Below are 23,429 nucleotides of genomic sequence, written 5' to 3' on the forward strand. Positions count from 1 at the left end.
ACCACTAAGATCTCTCTCTCCATAATACCCCAAGTATGTACAAATGGATCTTCAAGAGCTTGGATTGCCAACTTATAATTAGCTCTTGCTACATCTTATTCTTTCCCTTCGACCACAGAGATGGAACGTAACGTGGCTCCACTCTGTTTATTATAAGTGGAGATGGCGCATTTGCCCAGATCCTGAATGTGAGTTTCGTTGGGCTGCACGTATGCTCCAGGTAAAGGCCCGCTTGTTGAGGCCATGGCAAATGAGAAACTTATGAAGAAGAGCTAGTGTTGGGCTCCATGCTAGAGATTGGGGTTTCAATTTTTGATTCCTTTGGTTGGGGTTTGTCTATATTTATATCTAATTTAAGAAATCGAAATTAATGGTAATGGTGGTACATGATTTATGCACTTGTTTTAGAGAGGGAGATCAATGAGAGAAATTAATGGAAATGGTGGTATAATGATTTTATGCACTTCATTTTAGAGATGAGATCAATGGCAATAGTGGTACAGTGATATTATGCACTTCTTTAAAAAAAGAGATCAATGGCAATAGTGGTACAGTGATATTATGCACTTTTTAAAAAAAAGAGATCAATGGCAATGATGGTACAGTGATTCTATGCACCTTTCCAACAAATACACATGTGAGAGAGAGAGGAGGTGGAGGTGGTACGGAGAGAGGAAGGGCTTGAGGTGTCACATGAAGGAGAGAGGAGGGAGAAATTTGGGAGATACATTTGAAGAGAGATAATATGGGTTTAGAAAGAGTTATCATTCTATAATTTATTTGGATTAAAAAAAATAGGATTAAAGATGGTAAAGTTAGATAGGGGGTTAGAAAATATAAAACATGGGATTTCTATGGCCCAAGATATGTTTTTAATCTTTGGGTGTATGGAGATATGAAACTTAAAGTACATAAATGGTCGAATATGTCAAAGAATCAGTACGAACTGGACTGTTTTTAAAGGAATCAATGTGAATTAGACAGTTCTTAGGGGAATCGACTGGTTTTTGATATTTTTTAAGGGATTCGAATAAGTCCAATTTGATACTTTAAGGGATTCGAATTAGTCCAACTGATTCCTGATCTGTTAGAGGAATGGACTAGTTCTTGATACTTTTAAGGAATTCGAATTAGTTTGGGATTTGAATTAGTCCGATTCCTGATCTAGATCAATTCAAATTAGTTTGATTCCTGATCTGGATCGATCTGTTATGAACTAGATCATCGATTTTTAAAACATTGGTCAATTTTAGGATTTGAATTGGTCCGGGATTCGAATTAGTCCGACTGATTCCTGATCTGTTAGGGCAATCGACCTGTTCTTGATACTTTAAGGGATTCAAATTAGTCTGGGATTCGAATTAGTCCGATTTATTCTTGATCTGGATCGGCCGATTCTGAACTGGATTACCAATTGTTAAAACACTATTCAATTTACAAAATGCATATACTTAATTTTATTGTTTTCCATTCTCCTATAAAAATGCAGTTGACACTTAGATCTCGCTTTTAAAAATTAAAACTTAATTGTATTGTTTTCCATTCTCATATAAAAATGCAATTGACACTTAGATCTTAATTAAACTTTGTTCAATCATTCCGCATTACCTTTTTAATATATAGTGAATTCAGTTCTTAATATTTTTTCTACTAAAATTAGTCTGTAGGTTGAAGTGGCTACATCCCTAAAAATTTAAAGTCTTAATATTGTTTCTACTAAAATTAGTCTATGGGTTGAAGTGGAGTCTTAAAATCACTCCAATATTGGGTTTTACTTGAGGGAGTATATGGATAGAGTACTCCTATGGGAGTATTAGTCTTTTGGCTTGACACTTCTACGGATGTTTTACTTTGAATTCATGTTTAGTATATCAACCACAAAATTTTACTTTATGAATAGGATTCTTCTTCCGTAAAACTATATATAAGAAAGATAATATGAGTAAGGGTCATATATGACCCTCTCCCACCTATGTGTGTAGGACTCAAATGATCACTATTAAATTTGGTACAGATCTTTAAAAAAGTTATCACATGGGTGTGGAACTTGATTTTTTTAAAAATTCGTGCCAAATTTAATAGCGATCCTTTGGGGTCCTACACATATGGGTGGGAGAGGTCATATAGGATCATTTTTCATATAATATAATATAATGATAGTGATTTCATGGAACAATTGTATAAAAAACTATGTTAGGGCCATTTGTTTGACCCAAATTTTCAATACTTTTCATTCTAATGAACAATCACAAAAAAGAAAAAGTTCAAAACACAACCTAGAAAATAACTTTTTAGCCTAGTTAACATAGGTCGTCCATTTTGGTGAGATGCCTAGATCTAAGCTTTAGAATGATATTTTTCCTTTCCAAATTTTTTAGATAATTTTATTGTTATTAAATTAACAATGTTAAAAAAAAAAAAATTGATTTTAAATTCTCAAAAGCTTAGATCTTGAAATTCATCAAATGGACAGTTTATATTCATTATTGGAGGGGACACATTTTGACCATATATTGGATCCAAATTAAATTAATTTTTTTTTTTTAATATTGATTATTGAGATGAAGATAGTGGGTATACAAAATTTTGGATCGTACAAACACCTCAAACATGATTTTCTAGAAGTGTGGTTTCATTATATTTAGTGAAACCACACTTCTAATCCCCATGTTTTGGTTTTCATTCTCACCGTTAACACCATCCAACTAATACTTTAAAAAGATAACTCCTAAGTGTACTTTTAATATATATATAAAAAAAAGAAAAAGTTCATATAGAGCTGAGGTCCTAAGTCACTAGAAGTTGTTTTGATGCCCACATATATTCAAATTGATCATTTCGACATCAAGATGCATGGATATAGAAAAAAATGGATTTCAAGTTTTAGAAATAGTGCATCTTGATGTATTTTTTTACCGTTAATTTTCGAGATCTTTTAAGTTTTCGTAGATCTGCTTGATCTACATTACTTTTGAAGATTTAAATTTTATAATTAGAGATGAAAATATATTTTAAGGCTATCACAAAGATTTTCAGTATTGAAACCACATTTCTTGATACTATTTGAAAGTGGGATCTATTTTAATTGTTTAGAACCTCGACTTTATACAAACTGCACCCAAAAAAAAACGCCACTTTTATTTTTAAAATAAAGGAAAATTGTTTTATACAGCTGGACTGCATTTCTACAATATGCGATCCAAATGTATAAAGCATCCACCTAGAAACAATCGTAACTAACGGCCCAAATGTTTACTTAATATAATCATTATTTCTAGTTTAAAAAAAAAAAAATTTCATGATATCCATGTTAGAGATTATATATTCTCTAAAAATTAGGATCAAGTTGTATTTAAAAAATATATTTAGTCCTAAGCCCCAATGTAGAAATGCGGGCTCACCGCATAGAAACCGTGTCCTTAAAGAAATGGAAAAGTTTTTTATATTCCCCCTACAACATAAAAGTTCTATGTTCCCTTTATCCAACAGTCTATTTTTTAATGGAGGGCTAAGATTGTCCCGATCACAATGTGACATCTCTACATTGTTTTATTTTTAATATTTTTTTTATAAACGTTTTTGACACCAAATTTTGGATGTCCATTCCTATATTAAACTCGCACTAACAAAAAAAAAAAAAAATTATTTTCAATAAAAATAAAATGACCAAAATACCCCTAAAATTTCAAGGGGTATTTTGAACATTAGTTTTTATCGAAAAGTTAATATATTTAATAGATGGACCCCAATGAGAAGATGGCATGTATCAAATTTCATATTCAAAAAAATTGTATTAAAAAAACTAAAAATAAAATACTTTGAGACGCCGAATCTAGGATCAAACGATAAATGGCTATCTTGACAAAAAGTAGATGGCTGGATGGTAGGGGAATATAGAACTTTTATGTTGTATAGGGAACATAGAAAGCTTTCCCTATAGAAATTCCACATTCATTTCTCAAATTTCATATCATATCTACGTCTTTTTTTGGAAATGTCATTTTAAGCTTTCCCTATAGAAATTCCACATTCATTTTCACATTAACAAACTCCCAAATGTCATATGTACGTCTTTTTTTTTGGTGTCCATATTAATTTTCACATTAACAAACTCCCAAATGTCATATGTTCATTCACATTAACAAACTCCCAAATGTCATATGTACGTCTTTTTATGGAAATGTCATATCCACGTCTATTTTTTCTCACATTAACAAACTCCCAAATGTCATATGTACGTCTTTTTATGGAAATATCATATCTACGTCTATTTTTTCTCACATTAACAATTTTCATATTAACAAACTCCCAAATGTCGTCTTTTTATGGAAATGTCACTATTTTTTCTCACATTAACAAACTTCTTTCACATTAACAAACTCCCAAATGTTATTTTTGCTCACATTAACAAACTTTTTTTTATGGAAATGTCAATTTTTTCTCACATTGAGAAACTCCCAAATGTCGTCTTTTTATGGAAAGGTCATATCTACGTCTATTTTTTCGAGGGAGGGGAGGGATCAATAGCTACTACGTCTATTATATTTTCGAGGGGAGGAATAAATAGCCACAAACGAAGTGGGTACGAATGAATTTGAGATCGTAGGTCATGATCTTCTAGATGGACATTTGAATTTAAAATTTTAGGGCTTTGATCTTTTCGAGGGAACCCTGACGAACCTTTTATCGGGGTTGATTTCTTTTTGATGGGACCCTGATGGACATTTGAATTTCGAATTGTACGGATTGCCCTTTCTCAGGGCAATTCTCGAAGGCCAGGGCTGAACCCAGGCCTAAGAGGGGGTTTGGAAGTAGTTTTCAACCAGCAATTGACGCGCCTCGGGTTTACCCACAAGCTGCATCATTGCCCCAATCGCAAAGACAACAATCTTTAGTTTGATGTCTCTGTTTTTATAGAAACGCACTCACCCTATTCTCTTTCCTCTCATCGATATGGGACCAACTCCACTGACTGGCAATGCTCTGAAACTGAAAGATTAATAATTCCTTCTAGATACCAATGCTCTAAAAGTTAAAACTGAAGATTTATAATTCCTTCTTCATTCCAATGCTCTAAAACTGAAGGTTTATAATTCCTTCTCTATTCCAATCGCCACACGAGCTTCTAAACCCAGCAGAAAATCATATTTTCATGAATGGGTCTTCTACCAGGCTCAAACTCCTCAAGACCCACCTAAAAAATGCCTCCTTTTTTATGTCCTAGACTTATCGTTTCTCCACTCAAGTTTCACAATCTTTTGAAACTCGGCCCTCTCAACAAAACCCATCACTCACTTCATTGCAATGTGGTTGTCTCCTTCAGTCCTTCACTAACTCCATATCCTCCATGAAAGGTAAGCAGCTCCACTCTTACATGATAACCAATGGCCTTCTCTTAGATAACACCTATTTATGTACCAGGCTTGCTGCCATGTATGCATTGTGTGGAGACATGGATGATGCCCATCTCGTATTTGATAGAATTGTTCTGAAAAGCTTGTTGGTATGGAATATTATGATAAGAGGTTATGCCGCGATTCGGTTGTTTGTTATGTATGGTGAAATGCTTTATTTCGGTCGAAAACCGATAATTTTACCTTCCCTTTTGTTTTGAAGGCATGTGGTCATCTAAACTTGCTTAAAAAGGGTAGAGAGATTCATGGCCACATAGTCGTTCATGAGTTTGAATCAGATTTATTTGTGGGTAATTCCCTTTTGTCCATGTATGTGAAATGCAGAGACATGGAGAGTGCATCTCAAATGTTTCATAAAATGCCTAATAGGGACATGACTTCTTGGAATACCATGCGCATGGGTCATGCTCAAAATGGTAAACCAGTTGGTTTTTGATCGCATGGTGAAGTCTGGTTTCAGGGCTGACTCGATCAGTCTTTTAGCGATTTTACCTGCTTGTGCATGCTTGGGAGCTTTGAAAGGAGGGAAGATTGTGCATGGTTGCATGATAAGAAACAATTTTGGGTCCAATGTTTCAGTTATGAATTCACTTATTGACATGTATTGTAAGTGTAATAGTATGAGAGTTGCAAGGCAACTCTTTGATGGTATGGTGGATAGAGGTGTTGTCTCTTGGAATGTCATGATTTCAGGCTATGCCCAATGGGGATGAAGTTGAAAGCCTGAGACTCTTCCATTGGATTCGCAATGAGGAAAGGGTACAGCCTGATATAGTGCCTGGGGTTACAGTACTTGGGGCTTGTGGGCGACTAGCTGCCCTTGAGTGTGGAAGATGCATTCGTAGCTATCTTATTAGAATTGGGTTTACTTCAGATGTGATTGTAGGTACCGCTCTTGTTGACTTCTATGCAAAATGTGGGAGCTTGGAGGGTGCCCAACTTGTTTTTAGTGAGATCCCTGAGAAAAATCTTGTTTCTTGGAGTGCAATGCTTGCAGGATATGGGCTCCATGGAAGAGGAAGGGATTCAATTTCTCTTTTCAATCGAATGCTATGATTTGGATTGAAACCAGACTGGGTGACTTTCACTTCGGTCCTATCAGCATGTGCTCACTCGGGCTTGGTGGAAAAAGGTAAGAGGTTATTTGATCGTATGCTCCATGAGTTTTCTATAGAACCTCGGATTGAGCACTGTGTTTGCATGGTTGATCTTTTTGGCCGTGCTGGACACTTAGATGAGGCATATGATTTTATCAAGAACATGAAAATTAGGCCTAATTCAGATGTTTGGGCTGCTCTTTTAGCTGCCTGTCGAGTTCATAAAAATTTTGAATTAGTGGATATGATTGCAGATCATATGCTGCACTTAAAACCTGATGGTGTTAGTGTATATGTCATGTTGTCAAATATTTATGCTTCAAATGGGAGATGGAGATATTGCAATGGTAAGATCCATGATGAGAGAGAACGGATTGAAGAAACCTCCGGGGTGCAGCTTCGTGGAATTGGGTCAAAAGATTTATCACTTTATGGTGGGAGAGACATCCCACCCTCAATCCGAGGAAATATATGCTAAGTTGAGGGAGTTGAGGCAAACACTGAAGGAAGCTGGATATATCCCAGATACGAGTTATGTGATTTATGATGTGGGAGAAGAAGTAAAACTAAAGTTGCTTGAGACTCACAGTGAAAAGCTGGCAATTGCTTTTGTTCTTATCAATACAAGCCAACAAACCCCTGTCAGGATTACTAAGAACCTTCGGGTTTGTGGTGACTGCCACACTGTAACTAAGCTCATCTCCAATATTGTCAATCGAGACATCATTGTGAGGGATGCCCATCGTTGTCACCACTTCCGCAATGGTTCTTGCACATGTGGTGATTTTTGGTGATTTTTTAGATTTTATTACCAGCAAGACTGTCATGAGGGTGGTTAAGTTTGCACATATTGTCATCTGGTATCGTGATATTAATTTTTCATTGTTACACTCCAATCTGACTCTTACTTTTCTTACTTTTTTCATCTTTGTTTCATTTAATCTGGTGGTCTTTCATCCTTTATTTGCTACCTTTGTGCTTTATACATATCTCTGTGCAGTTGTCTGAACATGAGCTTTCCTTTCCATTAATTTGCCTTGTACTTCACTAGATAAACTACTTGTAGGGGTTCTGCCAAATCCGGAGTCACACTTATCTTCTTAAATATATGTAACGAATCCAAATTCCTTAAACTAGAATTGAGACACTCAAGTTGAAGTGTCTCATAGAGTTTCTTGTTGCTCTCAAGGATATCTCTTTAGAAACATGGCTTTGGCGTGTGTTATTAGTAATTGGATTCGCCGCAACTGCTTTAATTAAGAAAGCTCTTGCAGTTTTACATTTCTCACCATGAAGGCATTCATCATAGGACTTGGTTGCAGTACACAATGATATCAGTGTCTATCCAATTTACATTTTTTTTTTTCTACATCTTTGTGGTACTGGGTACATGTCAAGAGACTGATGTCTACGCTCTGCTTTTTCTACTTGCCCCATGAAAGTATTGATGCGATTGATTTTATTATTTGATCTACCAGAGAGGTTTCCTCAATAACGTCTGCATCAGTAATACCTTCATTATCTCCAGCATCAAACTTGAATGGTTCCAGCAATGGTTCTGATGCATCCAGTATCTCCTCAATTGACATTTTTGGTTTTGAATGTTTCAATGGCACTCTTGGGTTGAAGTATTTTTCTGGATCTGGGTTATAATCCTGGCAAAAGAATGTGAAGAAATCAGCATAATTTCAGTGAGGAAGAGATCTGGAAATTTTTATTTCACAATGTTCGACAAAAGAAATCTTTCTTGAGTGAGATGGCTTACCAGACCAGCATGCATTTTCTTGACAAATGCTTTGAATAACTTGAAGTTTTCTGCTTTCAAGAGTTCGTCTGATAGCCGTAGGTATGTCATTGCTGAGATCCTCAGTTTTGAAGGGGGAGTTGTGATGCCATTTGCCCTTGCGTTATGTATTATCTGATTATATCCGGTCCTGTAATATCGGGAAAGGGCATTCTCACATGAAACTTCAACACCTTCTCTCCACGCCGCACTTAAAACCTGTAAATAAAATATTTCTCAATGCCACATGATTCATTACAAAGTCCACATTTACCAGAACAGGATGTTGGCGAGATTATCACTAGAGAGGGTGCTTTCCGAGCTCATATATACAGAAAAGTATCTAGAATTTACAATTTGGTACAAATCTTTTTGGTTGAATTTTATGTAGATTTGGATGTGAGGAGTTATTAGGAAAGACCCAATTCAACTTTTAGTGAATTTGGCCATACTCGACTTATATTGTTTGACCAATGGATGATGGCCCTTTTGCTAATTTCTATCCAAAGTCAAATTCCGCTGACACTTGTCAAAATTTTTAAAATATTATAATTATAGCCCATCAAGCTGGATACAGTTGATGAAGGTAGGATTATGTGCTATTAACAAAAATAAATTTTCACCTGTTGTACAAGTCTCTCTGGGCCAGATTTTGCTTCTGCAGGCTGCTCAGAGTCTCGCATCTCAATACATGTGAAATTGAGGGAACCATAATGCCGGGAAAGCATCCTTGCAATGGGCCGGTATCCGTTCAAGTTGTAGTAGCCTGCAGTGACCTCTGCGGCATGGCTCTCTGTCTTGTACCACCAATGCATCCCTGATACCTGCGTATATGAGTTCTGCTTATTAATTTTTCTCCTTGACACAGATTGCTTTCATAATAAGGAAAAAAAAACACTGAAAATTACAAAACCGAGCTAGAAAACATGGTGTAATGAATTTATGTTTTGAACTCTAGTTGGATAATTAAATATACAAAATCTTATGGAGTTGCTGAGCTCCTTTTCGAGTTCTTTGGTTTACTTACCTTAGCTGCAAGATTGACTTTATATCCTTGGAATATTTCATTGGCTGCATCTAGAATTCCAGCGCCATGTTCCAAGAGCGCATTGGAGTACCATGTGAGGAAGAACTTTCCTGCCTCAGTCTGGAAACGTCCATTGTCACAGAAAAACTTGGTCTTGTCGGGGGTGTCATTGTATGTCCCTGCATCCTTTGGTTCTGATGCCCATTCTGGGTGTCCTCCTTTTTCTGCAGCTGCTTTTAAATGTGCCTGAAGATATTTGTCGTAGCACTGCAGTATTTTCATTGCAAGTGCATGAATTACGGCCATTGGGGCATCGGTGTGTATTTTGTGTGTTGGGCATCATTTATTAGAAAAGAAATAATATGAATTATTGTTACATGGTTTACTAAATTATGGCATTAACTTCAGGAGGACATTCATAATCATGGGTAGAGTTCAAACATTTATATTTTCTAGCTAAACCATAAACTCTGGTCTTTTCGTTGCTTCATCTTTCCATTGTTTCCAGAAATGAGTTCCTAATATGTTACTATACCCAATGTCTGCATGTCACTAGCCTCCAAACATTTTTAGAGACAGTGAAAGGATCTCAAAACTTTATTTAAAGGGATTTATGTATATAAAAGGAGAAATGCCTTGTGATTTCAGTAATGATTTTTCATGTTTTATATCCATAAAATTAGTATGTTGTGTTTTGTTTTCCTTTTTCTTCTAGATCAATATAAGACAAATACTTTTTATTTTTTGTTATTGGATATTCCTTAACCATATAATTTTCCTTCCTAATTTTTCTTATCTTTTTCCTCCTTACCTTTTATTCTTCAAATTCGAGTTCTCAATAATTTCTTAAAAGTCTTTTATGCAAAACATAGGGAAGTGCCATGCGTACCTGGAATTCTCCAATTCCTGGGAATAACCAGCCTTGACTAGCGGGGTATGATGGATATCTTAACTTCCCACACGGACCAAGGCCGACCTCTATCTCACTTATAAGGTCTGACTCCAAAATATCAGACAGGTTATCTTTGAAGCTCTTCATGTAATCGATATAAACCTGCCATTTGAAATCTTAGTTAATCAATTGAAATCTGAAATTATTGGCTGATAGATATCATATGAAGAAGCCCTATTTTGCTCTATCTTTCTTGTTGTATGTGTTTTAACTTATTTTGCTCTATCTTTCTTGTCGTATGTGTTTTAACTGTTTGAATGGCTATTCTGCATCTTTCAAACTTCACCCTCAAAACTTTAACCAAAACAAAATGATGGACACGATAAAAAAGGTACGTGAAGGTAGTTACCTCTTTAGCTGTACGCCCAGCAATTATGGGGATATTGTCTATTCCAAAAGACAGGTATTCTTTGTCCTTATTACCTTATTTGTTTGTAAAGAATATATCTGGATTTGATTTACCAATATCAATAACCAATTGGGGGATGGTTATAGTTATGGTGTCCCCAATATTGCCTCCTCATTGATGAAATGACATGATGGGTTGCTGCTTAAATCCATATTCCTGGATCAATTTAAACAAGCTCCTGTATGCTGACCAATCATATTTTTCGGTCCTTCTCCACCAGTCCCCACGACACATCTAGCATTAGTCCATCTACACCTGCAGCTTTGAGCTCTGCAAGTTGTTTGCTGAGATTTCTCTCATTGTAAAATTATTGTTTGTTGATATCACATCTAACTGAAATACAGAGAAGATAGTATAAGTATATGTAACTTGTAAGTAGTCTATATTTGCTCTTGCATTGTTAGTTGCAAGCATGAATAACTTACTGGAAGCATGACAAAGACACGGACATAGTTTGCCAGCAGCTGTTCTTCCTTTGTCCTGGGTTCAACCTGTGCTTACATCAATTAATTTCATGTATTATCAATCTTAAAATATGTAAAGGATTCATTGATGCAAATACAGATCTCTAGAATCATTCATCTACATCGGATGCTGGATTTCTTGAAAAGTATTAACTTCTGCACAATACATTTTTTTGATAGTAGAATAGCATTGTCCATGCAGTTGAATGAGACAATACTGGTTTTTCTAAATGAACCATGGAACACTTAGGTTTCAATGCTGGTTTACCTTGAATTTTTTTTTTTTGTTTATTGATTTTTCCATCTGAATATCCAAATCGCAAACCACCCCCACCCTAAAGAGGGGAAAAGCAAAATAAAATAAAGAGGCTGGGAAGCCCAGCCACCCAATTATACAATGGTGGAGTGGAGCAGGGGTATTTTTCTAATTTTGTGGAAAGGAATATTTTAGCTGTGTGCTAATTTATTTAGAGTCCAAATGGTGGACAAGATAAAACTTACATGTACTTCTACTGTTGTATAGCAATTTAAGTTGATTCTGGATTGTACACTGTAAGAATTGCCTTGGCATTGACAAATTGTAATTCGTAGTATATTGGGGGAAAGTGGAAAGCCTTTCTACTTAAAAGTAACATTTTGAGAAAATAGAAATGCCTTTATAGTTAGCAACATGTCTGTGCTGAATTTCGAAACAAAGGGATTGTTATCCCTCTCTTTCCGTCATTCTCAGTTTTCCATTTTCGTTTTCCCTCTCTTTCAGTGATTCTCAGTTTTCCATTTTCGTTTTCCCTCCCTTTCAGTCATTCTCAGTTTATTCTACTTATTATCTTTGATACTAAGCTCAGTTAGTCTCTTGTTATCTGAGTTCACAAGATCCACTTTAACCTCTGTTTCTCATGGTTCAAAGTTACCTGCAAGGTAGGAGTGAGAGTTGGAGCAGCAGAAGCCTTGACGCTAGCCCCTCTGGAAGGGTTCAAGAGGAGGCCCAATTGAGCATTTCTTCCGAGGATTGAAGCATTCCTTAATGCAGCTCCAGGTGAACTCAGATGCTGCTGGAGATTTTGCTTGAAGCTTCCTGTTTTTTCTGCCGTTTTTGCTTTAGAAACATTCCTTGATCTCACAACTCGATTTCCTAAAGGATGAGCTTTCAGAGTTTGGCTCTTGCTTTGGTGCGTACCCAATGCCCCTGGCCTCTCATGGAAACCAGTTCTATGGATGATGTTTCCTGATGCATGAATTTCGGTGCCCAGGAAACTTGCCATCAAAGTGTCCTAAATGTGGGCAATAATTTAATATTGGAAAGTTTTGGATTCTGGGAAGCAAGTAAGAATTCACACTTGAATAAATGAGTTACATGCTAGTATATATAGGGAGTGTGTGTTGGAGGAAGAGAGGGAACGGGTGGTTTTCGTTCCTCATCCTTGAGAAAACTCTGCACGTATTTGGCACATTTCAGATCATTGCTTCCACATTTGGTTTGTATTTTTGTGTATAATACTATAATTTCAATTTGGTCTTCAGCTACTTGTATCAGCAGGGAGAGATTTCAATGCTCTTCTCTTATCTCTTGCATAGAGTTGAGGGAACCGGTTAAGGCTTTGTATTGTAGGAAAAATTTGCTTTTGTATTTCTGGTTCATATAACAGGATGTAAAACTTTGGACCTTACTGATTTGTCCAGATTTTCCCAAAAAAAAATAAAATAAATAATAATCTGTGTAAGTTCTAGACGATTCACAGGAAAAGCAAAATCTCAATCAAGTGGCTGGTAGTAGATTTCACTGTTAGGGCACTGTGGTTTTCTCTCTCTCTCTCTCTCTCTCTCTCTCTCTTAAATACGTACCCGGGTCTTTTTATTTGAAGTTGATATCTATTTTCAGCCGTTGGTTTTGAATGAAGCTTCATTCATGAACCGTGGCCTCTAATTTTGTAGCTTAGCTCTGATTGGTCAATTTTGTGCTGTCTGATATTGTGAAATGTAGTTTGAAAGCTACACCACCAAGTACAAGAAAAAAAAAGGAAATACATCACCAAGTACAAGGAAAAAAATAAAATGAGCTAAAGCAGTTGGTATTGTAAATGGGGGAAGCTTTGTATGCTTCCCTACCGCATAAAACTTATATATTTCCCTTTATCCAATCTTCTATTTTGAATGGAGGGTTAAGATTGCCCTAATCACAATGTCACGTCAGGTGGCATGCCCAGATTTCAAGGGACACACGTGTAACGCGTGTTGACAGTTGGAGCGAGGCATTAATATGCCGTGGTTGTGGAAAGACGATAACCCTCGGTTGATTGTGAGGCGGCGATTCCCACCTAGTAGTAGACGGCAATAGTCCTGCCCTTGTCTACGAGACAGAGATAGTGTTTGAGTGGGCAGACAGCGGTAATCCTACCCTGGTGAGCGCAGTTTTTCGTGGTCGCCTAGCGTCCTTTGCTTTTGTTCTAATGGTTGAGTCTTCAGGGGCCATTCCAGACGTGAAGAACCTCCTGCGGGAAGGGGAGCTTGGTATCGAAGCATTCATTGACAAGAGCTTGATGAGAGGTGAGCCAATATGGCTCACTGAAGCCTTGTGTGAACCAAGGTGTCCTTTGAGTGTCACCTTTGTGTCCGCCTCCATCCAGTTGGTGATGAGGGAAGATAATGATGGAAATGTGAATATAACGGAGGGTGTAGGCCTTCTACATTGCTTGCACCGCAACATAGTCTCTAATGTGAGCTTGTCGACTCTAGGCAAGTGGATGGTGGAAACCTCAGGTGTGAATTGGTCTTCTTCCGGTCTGTAGGTACAAGGGGAACACCAGTACTTAAAGGGGTACTCCTCATGGACCATGAAAGTGCTGCTGAGTTTCCGGTATACTTTGAGACAGGCTTCCTTGGCGGCTACCCTCCAGTGTTGGGTGGGCTACTACGACCATTGTTCCAACACGGTCAAAGAGACGGCAATGAGCAGTGCCGTCTGTAGGCCTCACGAAAGAGATAGAACAGAGGGAGAAAGAGACGCACGACTGGAACTGCCATTATCATGCGCGACCTATGAGGTTACTAGGGAGGCATGCACGGCACTGCCATTGCCGTACATAGCCTCTAAGGAGAGCTTAGATGAGGAAGAAGAAGAAGAAAGAGAAGAAGAGAGAAAAGAGGAGAGAGAAAAGAAAAGAAAAAGAAGAGAGAGAAGGTTTACCTCCAACCTAGGGGTACCGGTCAAAAGTTTCTCTCACCTCACTCTCTCTCAAGTGTGACACAACAGTGGGAGGAAATAGAAACTATATTCAGTAAAAACTCTCTCTTTTGCAAGGAGATGGATCTTGTGTGTGTGTCTTTTTTCTACGTACTATGTTCGTACGTATATATAGAATTTGCCTCAAACATGGGTGGATGATCAAACTAACCCTAATTGCTGGAAATTAAGATTAAATTGAATTAAAATAAATTAGAAAATATGGTACAAAATGATAGATTTACCCCTTCCTAACAATTCTTGGAATTTCAGAACAGTCCCTGTGTTGCCCTAGAACTTGCATGATCTTGCACGAATAATCCGGGGTTGTTTTGATGCCTGGTTGATCGTAAGATGATTTTTTTCTTGTAGGGCTCGGCATGTTAATCGATTTGAAACGAACTTCGAGCCATGGATCGTGTTTTTAGTGCATGATTATGTGACTTGAAATTTGAGTGGATCTTAAAACTTAAGGTCGATAGTATACTCGTTCCTTGATGTTTTTCGGTAATTTCTTCGGTGAACTACACTGAGCATGCCGTTACGATCACGGGGCAGAAAATGCAGCTCGATTCTGTGCTTGAAGGAAGATTTCGTAACTTTGGAATTTTGGTCGAAATCTGGAATTTCGACGACAGAATTTACAGTTTCTTCTTTGGCTTCGTGTACGGGGTTTGGGTCACTGATAGCCCGGGACCTTATGCCTGCAATGGAATTGGTCTCGCGTAGATCGGGCTCGCGAGCTTCGTGATCCGGCCGCTTGAGCAAGACATGATGCTGCTGAATTTCCTACACTTTCTTCATGGATCAATAACTTTTCTCTAGCTTTTTTTCATGCTCGGTTGTTGTCATGGGGCGTTCCATATATCGAATCGCTTCTCTTGCGTAGACGAACATGATCATCAAATTTGAGCACATCCTACTTAGGACGGGTGAGATATGAGTGTCGAAAGTCACTAGTTGTGACTATCCCTTCCATGGCGTGGAGTTGTAGGGTGGCGGCACGGGAATCGTGTGCAGCCCCTCTTGTTTCAATCTTTTACGAATAACTTCTTCTTGGAGTGTTCGTTCGAGCTGAAATTTGACCCCTATGGGTTTTCAACTGTGTTGGTTTCAATGGTGGTGGTCCCACAACAAATTGGGACACTGAAAGTGTAGCTCTAGCTATAGGGTCCGTTTCAGGGTGCTAGAGGCCGAAGCCATGAGTAAGAGAGTTCCGTGCAAGAACAGAAATTCACGCACGGTGAAGACCTTAGAAAGGCACCGTGGGAAAAAATGGATGAAAAGGATGGACATGATCGCAAGGTCATGGGAAAAGAGCCTAGAAATAACAACAGTTAGTTAAAACCGTCTTCACGGTGCCACTTCCCCTGCTCAAGTAAAAACCCATAAAAGGGTGCTTAGACCGACAAAGCAGGTTGACGCACTTCCACAGCCTCAGCCAACACCCCGGTTTCATGGCTTATCAGGGAGTGAGAGCCTCATAAGATCTCTTCGGTTTCATGGCTCATGAGGGAGTGAGAGCCTCATAAGATCTCCCCTGTTTCATGGCTCATTACGGAGTGAGAGCCTCATAAGATCTCCCTGATTTCATGGCTCATCAGGGATTGAGAGCCTCATAAGATCTCCCTAGTTTCATGGCTCATTAGGGAGTGAGAGCCACATAAGATCTCCCCTATTTCATGGCTCATCAGGGAGTGAGAGCCTCATAAGATCTCCCCGATTTCATGGCTCATCAGGGAGTGAGAGCCACATAAGATCTCCCCGATTTCATGGCTCATCAAGGAGTGAGAGCCACGTAAGATCTCCCCGGTTTCATGGCTCATCAGTGAGTGAGAGCCGCATAAAATCTCCACAGTTCAACAACAACAAGTGTCCTTGAGGGTGAAAACGATGACCAAAAGATCCCTCCGGAAATGTTAAGAGCCATCGCGAAAATAAGAAACTGATGAAAGGGTCTAACCTATCACAAGCTTCAGGGTAGTCTTCGCCAAACCCCCTAGCCTACATGGGACCAGACTTTCGAGTTAGATCAGAAGCCCCCGACTGGACCCTCCTAGACGGGACCTACAGGAGATACCTTGAGCATCAAAAGAAAAGTGGGTGTAGCAGCAAAAAACACCGAGTGAAGGTTCGTAGCATTTGGCCTTAAAAAAAAGGCTTGGTTTTGTACGAGGAGGTCTTGACAAAGGCCTCATGCTTCTAAACCATATATAGTCTCTTGAGGGTGCAGACTCTACCAAGATCCCTCAAACTTCCCACATGAATGCATTTCTCGATTCTCTTGAAGCACAACATTCGGCTGGGCATGCTGTTGGAAGGTATTTTTCATCAATATGGGGCCCTCGCTCAATAAAGGCCTAGCAAGTAATGGAAATTCAGATAGTCTCAGAACAGCCTTAGAACTTGCCCAGATCTTCATGAGGTCTCTCAAGGGTCTCCTGCCAAGTTTCTTCACTTTTGACATGTCTAAGGCAGTGTAGACTGAGAAATAGTTCCAGCAGAATCGACCTCTAGCACCCTAAAACGGATCCCTATAACTAGAACTACAATTTCAGCATCTCAAATTGCTGTGGGACTACCACCATTGGATCCGACACAGTTGAAAACCTCCAAAGGTCAAGTTTCAGCTCAAACGGACATTTCAGGAAGACGTTATAGGCGAAAGAGTGATACATGAGAAGCCACATGCTATTCCCATGCGGCCACCTTGCAACACTACACCATTGAAGGGAATTCATGACCAGTGACTTTTGATGCTCATATCTCACTCGTCTTAAGTCGGATCGTGCTCAAATTTGTTGAGCATGTTCTTCTAGTCAAAGCAAGCAATTTAATATGTGGCAGGCCCCATGACAATACCCCAACGTGAAGAAAAGCTAGAGAGAAGTTGCTGATCTGTGAAAAAAGTCCAAGAAAATCAGCAGCGTCGTGTCTCGCTCGAGTGGCCAAATCACGAAGCTCACGAGCCCGATGAACACGAGATCAATTCCATTGTGGGCGTAAGGTCTCATGCCATCTCTGAACCGAACCACATACATGATTAATGGTCAGATTCTTCACACAAAGCCAATGAACATACTACAAATTCGGTCATCGAAATCCTTGATTCCGACCAAATATTCCAAACTTGTAAAATCTTCGTTTGGTCATGGAATCGAGCTGCGTTTGGTGCTCTGTGATCGTAGTGGCATGCTCAGTGTGATTCAACGAAGAAAACATAGAAAAAAAAATCAAGGAATGAACACACTATCGATCCAAAGTTTTAAGATCTACTCAAATTTCAAGTCACATGATCGTGCACCAAAAATACGATCCACGACTCGAAGTTGGTATCAAATCGAACGCCATGACGAGCCCTACAAGAACTAGTCATCTTACGATCAACCAAGCATTAGAACGACCCTCGATCAGCCATGCAAGATCATGCAAGTCCTAGGGCAACACATGGACTATTATAGAATTCCACGACTTGTTAGGAAGGGGCAAATTTATCATTTTGCACCTATTTTCTAATTTCTTTTAATTCAATTTAATCTTAATTTTAAGTAATTAGGGTTACTTTTGATCATCTACTAATGTTTGGGGCATACTTCTACATATACGTACCGTCATTGTAGGCAGAAGAAAGAAGAGGCAGAGGCATACACACACAAGAGAGAGTTTGCACTTAATACAAGTTTCTCTTTCTTACCATTGTGGTGTTACGCTTGAGAGAGTGAGTGAGGTGAGAGAAAATTTTTGACTGGTACCCTTAGGGTTAAGTAAACCTTCTCTCTCTTCTTTTTCTTTTCTTCTTCTCTCTCTTTTCCCTCTTCTTCAGCTGAGTTCCTTGTAGAGGTCGTGCATGGCAGTGGTAGTGTCGTGCATGCCTCTCCCTTGGTCCCACAGGTTGTGCATGGTGATGGCAGTGCCGTGCACGAGTTCCCCTCCTCTCCGATTCGTCTGTCTCTTTCTTTCAATGAAGTCTGTAGATGGCGCTGGCTTTTGCCGCCCACAAATGTAACTGTGACGTCTCAGCGAAGAGCCCAGACGATGAAGCTTGTTGCCCCCTACAGGGGTCTTCCTCTGCTGTGCGTCTAGCGAAGACATCGATACTTATCGTCGCCCGCTAGGGGCTTTGGTAATACCTATCGCCATACGAGAGCCTCCTCCGTGTGCCCAGCACTCGTCATCGTTCTCTCTACGTCCCGCGCCTATCGCCGTGCGACCTAGGAGAAGCCATCGTCGTGTGCCTCATGAGGAGCTGGTGTCGCCCACAAGGGATGCGCGTCTTCTTACATTGCCCACCGTGATGCCTATTGACATCTGGACTTCCCCTTCTCTTTGCTATCTCGTTCTGTCCTATTCACCTCTTCTCCTTCCACTTGACTGAGGGTAGACCTAGCCTATCACTGATGTGTCGACCTCGGTTTCAAGTAGTATTGCCGCCGTGCTGGTCCTGAGAACCATGCCCGTCTTGCTACCGCTCCGAGTCGGTAATTTCTGGTTGTCTTGCTTGTCTCACCCCCACGTCAGGCTCTTTTCTCTTTTCTCTTTTCTATCTTTCACCGAACCTTGCACTTCATCGCCTTCTTATGTGAACGTGCATTTCCCTATGACAAGGGTGGGTCCCTTCGACCCACTTGTCTTACAAATTAACCATAGAAGTGTTTTGTAGAAAAACAAGAGCATTACAGGTCAAGGGAGGTGAATTCGAACTAGCTCAAGCAACTGGGGGACTTTCTTCGTGATCTAAGAGGGGGCCCATGCGAGCCAGCCCATGTAAGTCCCAAACCCACCTAAAATTCCTCTCTAATTAGTTGGTATACTTGGCCTTGCCCTCGAGGAAAGTTCCGAGAGAGCAATCTCAAATCTTGGGTTCACCAGAAACCTGAGACACGTGACGTCAGATCACCTAGATCCAAAAGGAGAGATCAATGCACCTAACCAGCTTGACGACTCCATTGGGGACTTACTCCCCCTTAATCGGTTCACTCTTGTTTGATCAATTTCTTTTTTTGCTTTCTGCACCTATTTCTAATTCACCTGGGTTGTTCAACCCAGTCATCTTGGTCGGGGACTTCCTTATCCCTGCACTCGTAGCTGTCCCAGGGACGTCGCTCAGGCCTCCTTTCCTACTCTCCTTCTGAGTCAGGACTCATGATCCAGCTCCCAAGTTCTCACTTGGATCGGTTCAAGAGGGGACGTAAAGGTCCCTGCCTCCCCGCTTTCTCGCCCTGGTGGACTCCCCACGAAGGCCCCTTGCATGCGAAGCACTCTTGCTGCTGCACGCCCTACTACTAACAAATCTCCTGCTAATCATATTGCTGCGGTCCATCGAAGGCTTCCTTGTCCATCCCTGTGAAAGGCAAGCAAGCTACCGTCGCTCCTGAGGTTCGCCGCAAGGCAACCCCGTGTGCTCCTTCACTACTCTGAGCCTCCACACCTGGAGGGTCGGTACACAGCGGTAGAGGTCCTGAGGTCTTCGCCCCTCGCACACACTCAAAGGCTCGTGGTCTATCCCCTCGAGCCAAAACCTTAACGCGCGTTGCATTTCAGCTCGGGACAACACTAGCTCTATACCATCTCGAGCATAGGAGGGTCGACCATTTCGTCTTCCCTCCGGGCACACACAGCTTCACCTTGTGAGAGATAAGCTCCTGCCTCATCCCTCACAAACCCCAGCTCATGGGTCTCGACCTCCTCAGGTAGAACCCATTGACTGAGCCCGGGCTGACCCCAAGTTAACCAGATGGCTAACCCTAAAGGTGCACACACACATCTTTGCAGGTCCCTCTCGGATTCAGACTTAGGTAAAGTCACGAACCAGCTTCTTCCTTCGTCGCTTCCCCGACGCCAGCCAAGCACCTCGAGCCTTGGTACTCAAAGGTCTTCCTTAAGAGTACCATCTTGAGCCAACCCCGGGTCAACTGAACACCCGGGCCTCACAAAGGAATTCAGGGCAACGACTTGATGTTAAACAGAGGCCTTTAGCTTCCAAGACAAGAACCCAAGCTGCCCTCCATCCTTGAGCTCCACTTCCTGCTCCAGCTCATAGACATGGCCCTCGCCTGTTCGAAAAAAATAGTGCAGTCTAGGTCTTAGGCTCGATTTTGGAATGAGGTCCACAACCGCCTAAGGATCAAGCAGAAAAGAGGCCTACAGATCTTGATCGGGGAAACCTCCAAGGCAGTCGAGGTCACCACCCCTGATGACCTTATGCCTTATAATCTCTGCTTCCCTCTTCAAACTCCGGAACCTGAGCAAGTCCAGGAATACGGTTCGGTGATCACCACTCAGAAGTCACGGTCCCAAGACTGTCAAGAACCGGTCCTCACAAGATCGGCATAAAAAGCTTGAGTCCAGTAGGGGCCAGCTGAGCCCCTCTAGACTGACTTGCCACGCACGACTTATCAGCCTCGACGATCCGTTGAATCACCTGATTTTGGCCTACCAGTAGAAACTGTTAGTGTCATGGTGATCAATGACCCGAACGATGCTCAGGAGGAGCGGATGAACAAGTTTGAGGAAATGATGCAAGCCATCCTCAGAAAGATGGAGAGCCTAGAGGCCTCCAGGTCCCCTTCTTCGTCTGATTCCCCAACTGGTGAGGACACAACTCCTAGGCACACTCCCCCTCCAGTCTCCTAAGATAGCTCCTGTTCTCGCGGGGTCTCCCAAACCGACATAGATGCTATGGTGGGCCATATCCTCAAGAACAAGGCCCCGAGCATGCAAGAAACGCCACTCTACCAAAAGCTGTATCCTTCGTACATTGACCAGCTGCCATTTCCCTCGAACTATCAAAAAAGGAAACTCCCTCTGTTCAATGGTACCACATCTCCTCACCAGCATACGACCCTCTTCCAGGCGGCCTGTCGGGAGCTGGCAATTGATAGATGTCTCCTCCTCCGCTAGTCCGTGGAGACCCTCGAAGGACCAGCCTTCCAGTGGTATGCTCGGCTGCCGCCAAACTCGGTGCACACTTGGAAAGAAATGGAGCAGTTGTTCTACCAATGCTTCTACGAAGTCCAAAGGAACGTAGAAACCATCGAGCTCCTCACCTTGATGCAAGACCCTGGTGTGCCGGTTGACAAGTTTGTCACCCGATGGAGAGAACTGGCGACCTTTCACATCACACCCATGATCGAGAAGGAAGCAGTCCATACCTGCATATGAAACATACTTCTCAAGATCGCCCTACATGTCGCGGAATCCAATCCACCCTCCATGTCAGAGCTCATCTCTAGGGCAGTTTGTATCAAGCACCACAACAACCCTCATCAGCAATCCTCCAGATCAAACTCTCACTCTAATAGTCGGGGCAATAAAACGTTAGTGATCAGTGCGGCTGTCATCGTGATTGACACCAAAGGCACGACTCCCCAACCCTCGACCTGTCTAAAGCACAGATGCCTCAAGCCAGGGGCAAGCATCAGTCTTATAATGCGGTCTGGCCTCCTAAAAACCGTAAGCGGAACGACTACTGGACCCAACACCAGAATAAGGTTTATCCCTTTGACACGGAGTGGACCCCTACATTGTTCCAACTCCTGTTAGAACAAAACATGATCCAGTTGCCAAAGGTCACCACTGTAGAGTCGTCGGGGTAGGAGTCGAATGAGAAGTACTGCACCTATCATAGGAGAGTAGCCCACCCTATTAACGACTTCTACAAGCTCAACGACACTATCAAGGCCCTTATCAACAAGGGTCAGATAAAGCTCGAAGAATTGAAAAAGGCATTCGGGGCAGCTGAGGCATCTCACATAGTCACGATCCAAGAGGATGACGGGACACCCTCTATTCTCCTCTATTCTTTGTGCATGTTTGTTTATAAAGCTCAAAGAAGGAATCACCACCCCAAAGCTGACAAGGCAGCCCAAGGTCCTGCCACCAAGGACCGAGAACCTCTGGTGCGCGTACCACCATATACGAGGTCATGACATCAACGAGTGCACTGGCTTCCATAAACTTTTGGTAGAAAAGATGCAACAATGTCATGAGGTTCAAGGTGACCTTGCAAGACACCCTCAGGTCCCTCTTCCTGTGAAAGAAGATCCCCTGACACAAGCCCAGCAAAACACTGAGCAAGACCCTCTGCCGGCCCTCTTTGAGGCGATGCTCTAGCAGAGTCTTGTCAACCCCAAGTCAGCCAGACAGCCTAAGCGTCTTACCCTGGGGCGTGGAAAACTCTGGAGTGTTGGGTTATGAACTCAAGGAGTGCATTGTGTTCGAGGCCATAGTCACGGAGAAAGTCAAGCAAGGCCACATCGTCTGTGCGATTCTCTCAAGACACGTCCAAGCCCTCGCTCCCGTTCAAGAGGAAGCTCCGCTACAAGCCCCTCATGAGCGTGCACTGGACCTTTCAGAGCCCTCGACCTCTCAGCCCTGAGAAGTCTACCATGGGCGAAGTAGGCTCAAATCCCCACAACGTGAGGCAATTCACCAAGCTAGGGCCACTCACTAGCCTGATAGGGCGGTCCAAACACCCCCTTAGGGATCCCGAAGGAAACGACGAGCACCTAGGTCAGCCCGCCGAAGGAATCATCTTCCTCAGCCACTAGTCGAGGAAGAATTCCTCAGGCCTCTTCTTATTTTCCAATCAGGCAAATGACCCTAAGTTATCAATATCTCAGGAGTCTACCAAAATGGGTGACGACGTTAAAAGCACCCCACGAGGGTCAAAGATGGGGCATGACATTAAATACCCCCTGCAAATGTCCAATTCCAGTGACGACGTAAAAAGCTGTCCGGAACGTTCTAACTCTTCTTCTCCTTTCACCTCCTCTATTCCTTCTGCAGGTATCGCTCGGTGATGTCTAGATTTCGACACTCTAAATAATGAGTTCGAGGCACCAGCCTCACCATGTCGCAGCAAGAACGCCTTAGAGAAATATTGGCCCTAGTGGCAGATCTCTACAGTTGCCGACCTGCTGGCAACACGGGCCAAAGCCGAGTCATCCTCGAGCTCCTCTTCTAAAGAAGCCTCCTAGTACCAATGAGCACGGGGCAAATGAACTTAAGATCAGGAAAGAAGCTACATCCCACACCTCAAAAGATCAAGATCCTCAAATTTCC

General features: G+C 41.4%; 1 protein-coding gene, 1 non-coding gene and 1 pseudogene across 3 annotated transcripts; 1 reads left to right on the forward strand and 2 right to left on the reverse strand.

The window, feature by feature from the left end:
* Positions 1–915: 915 nt before the first annotated feature.
* Positions 916–7,407, forward strand: LOC110006721 (pentatricopeptide repeat-containing protein At3g26782, mitochondrial pseudogene; annotated as a pseudogene).
* LOC148783172 (U4 spliceosomal RNA) lies at positions 4,750–4,883 on the reverse strand. The gene has a single exon (XR_016050774.1). It is a non-coding gene; the product is annotated as a U4 spliceosomal RNA (small nuclear RNA).
* Positions 7,408–7,736: 329 nt separating the features above from the next.
* On the reverse strand, positions 7,737–12,753 carry LOC18427900 (beta-amylase-like). Of its 2 annotated transcripts, XM_020663445.2 has the most exons (8): positions 12,058–12,720; positions 11,108–11,173; positions 10,623–11,015; positions 10,211–10,375; positions 9,322–9,588; positions 8,918–9,118; positions 8,277–8,513; positions 7,737–8,166 (listed from the first exon to the last, which is right to left on the reverse strand). In XM_020663445.2, exons 4-8 carry the CDS (start codon positions 10,358–10,360, stop codon positions 7,936–7,938), a joined length of 1,086 nt encoding a protein of 361 aa, XP_020519104.2. In that variant the 5' UTR covers positions 10,361–10,375; positions 10,623–11,015; positions 11,108–11,173; positions 12,058–12,720; the 3' UTR covers positions 7,737–7,935. The 2 variants fall into 2 exon arrangements, with proteins under 2 accessions (XP_020519104.2, XP_088714430.1); XM_088858304.1 differs by having other exon boundaries at positions 10,211–11,015; positions 12,058–12,753.
* Between the last annotated feature and the right edge of the window lie 10,676 nt (positions 12,754–23,429).

The sequence above is a fragment of the Amborella trichopoda genome, chromosome 2 (genome assembly GCF_054954075.1).
Source record: "Amborella trichopoda isolate Santa Cruz 75 chromosome 2, AtrichopodaSantaCruz75HAP2 v2.0, whole genome shotgun sequence".
Classification (NCBI taxonomy): Eukaryota; Viridiplantae; Streptophyta; class Magnoliopsida; order Amborellales; family Amborellaceae; genus Amborella; species Amborella trichopoda.

Bases quoted from the DNA above. Each gene is read 5' to 3' on its own strand.
- LOC18427900 (XM_088858304.1), bottom strand. From the start codon at position 10,360: ATGAAGAGCTTCAAAGATAACCTGTCTGATATTTTGGAGTCAGACCTT. The intron at 9,589-10,210 runs GTACGCATGGCA...AAAATACTGCAG, and splicing joins CAGGAATTGGAGAATTCCAG to TGCTACGACAAATATCTTCA. The intron at 9,119-9,321 runs GTAAGTAAACCA...TCATATACGCAG, and splicing joins AAGTCAATCTTGCAGCTAAG to GTATCAGGGATGCATTGGTG.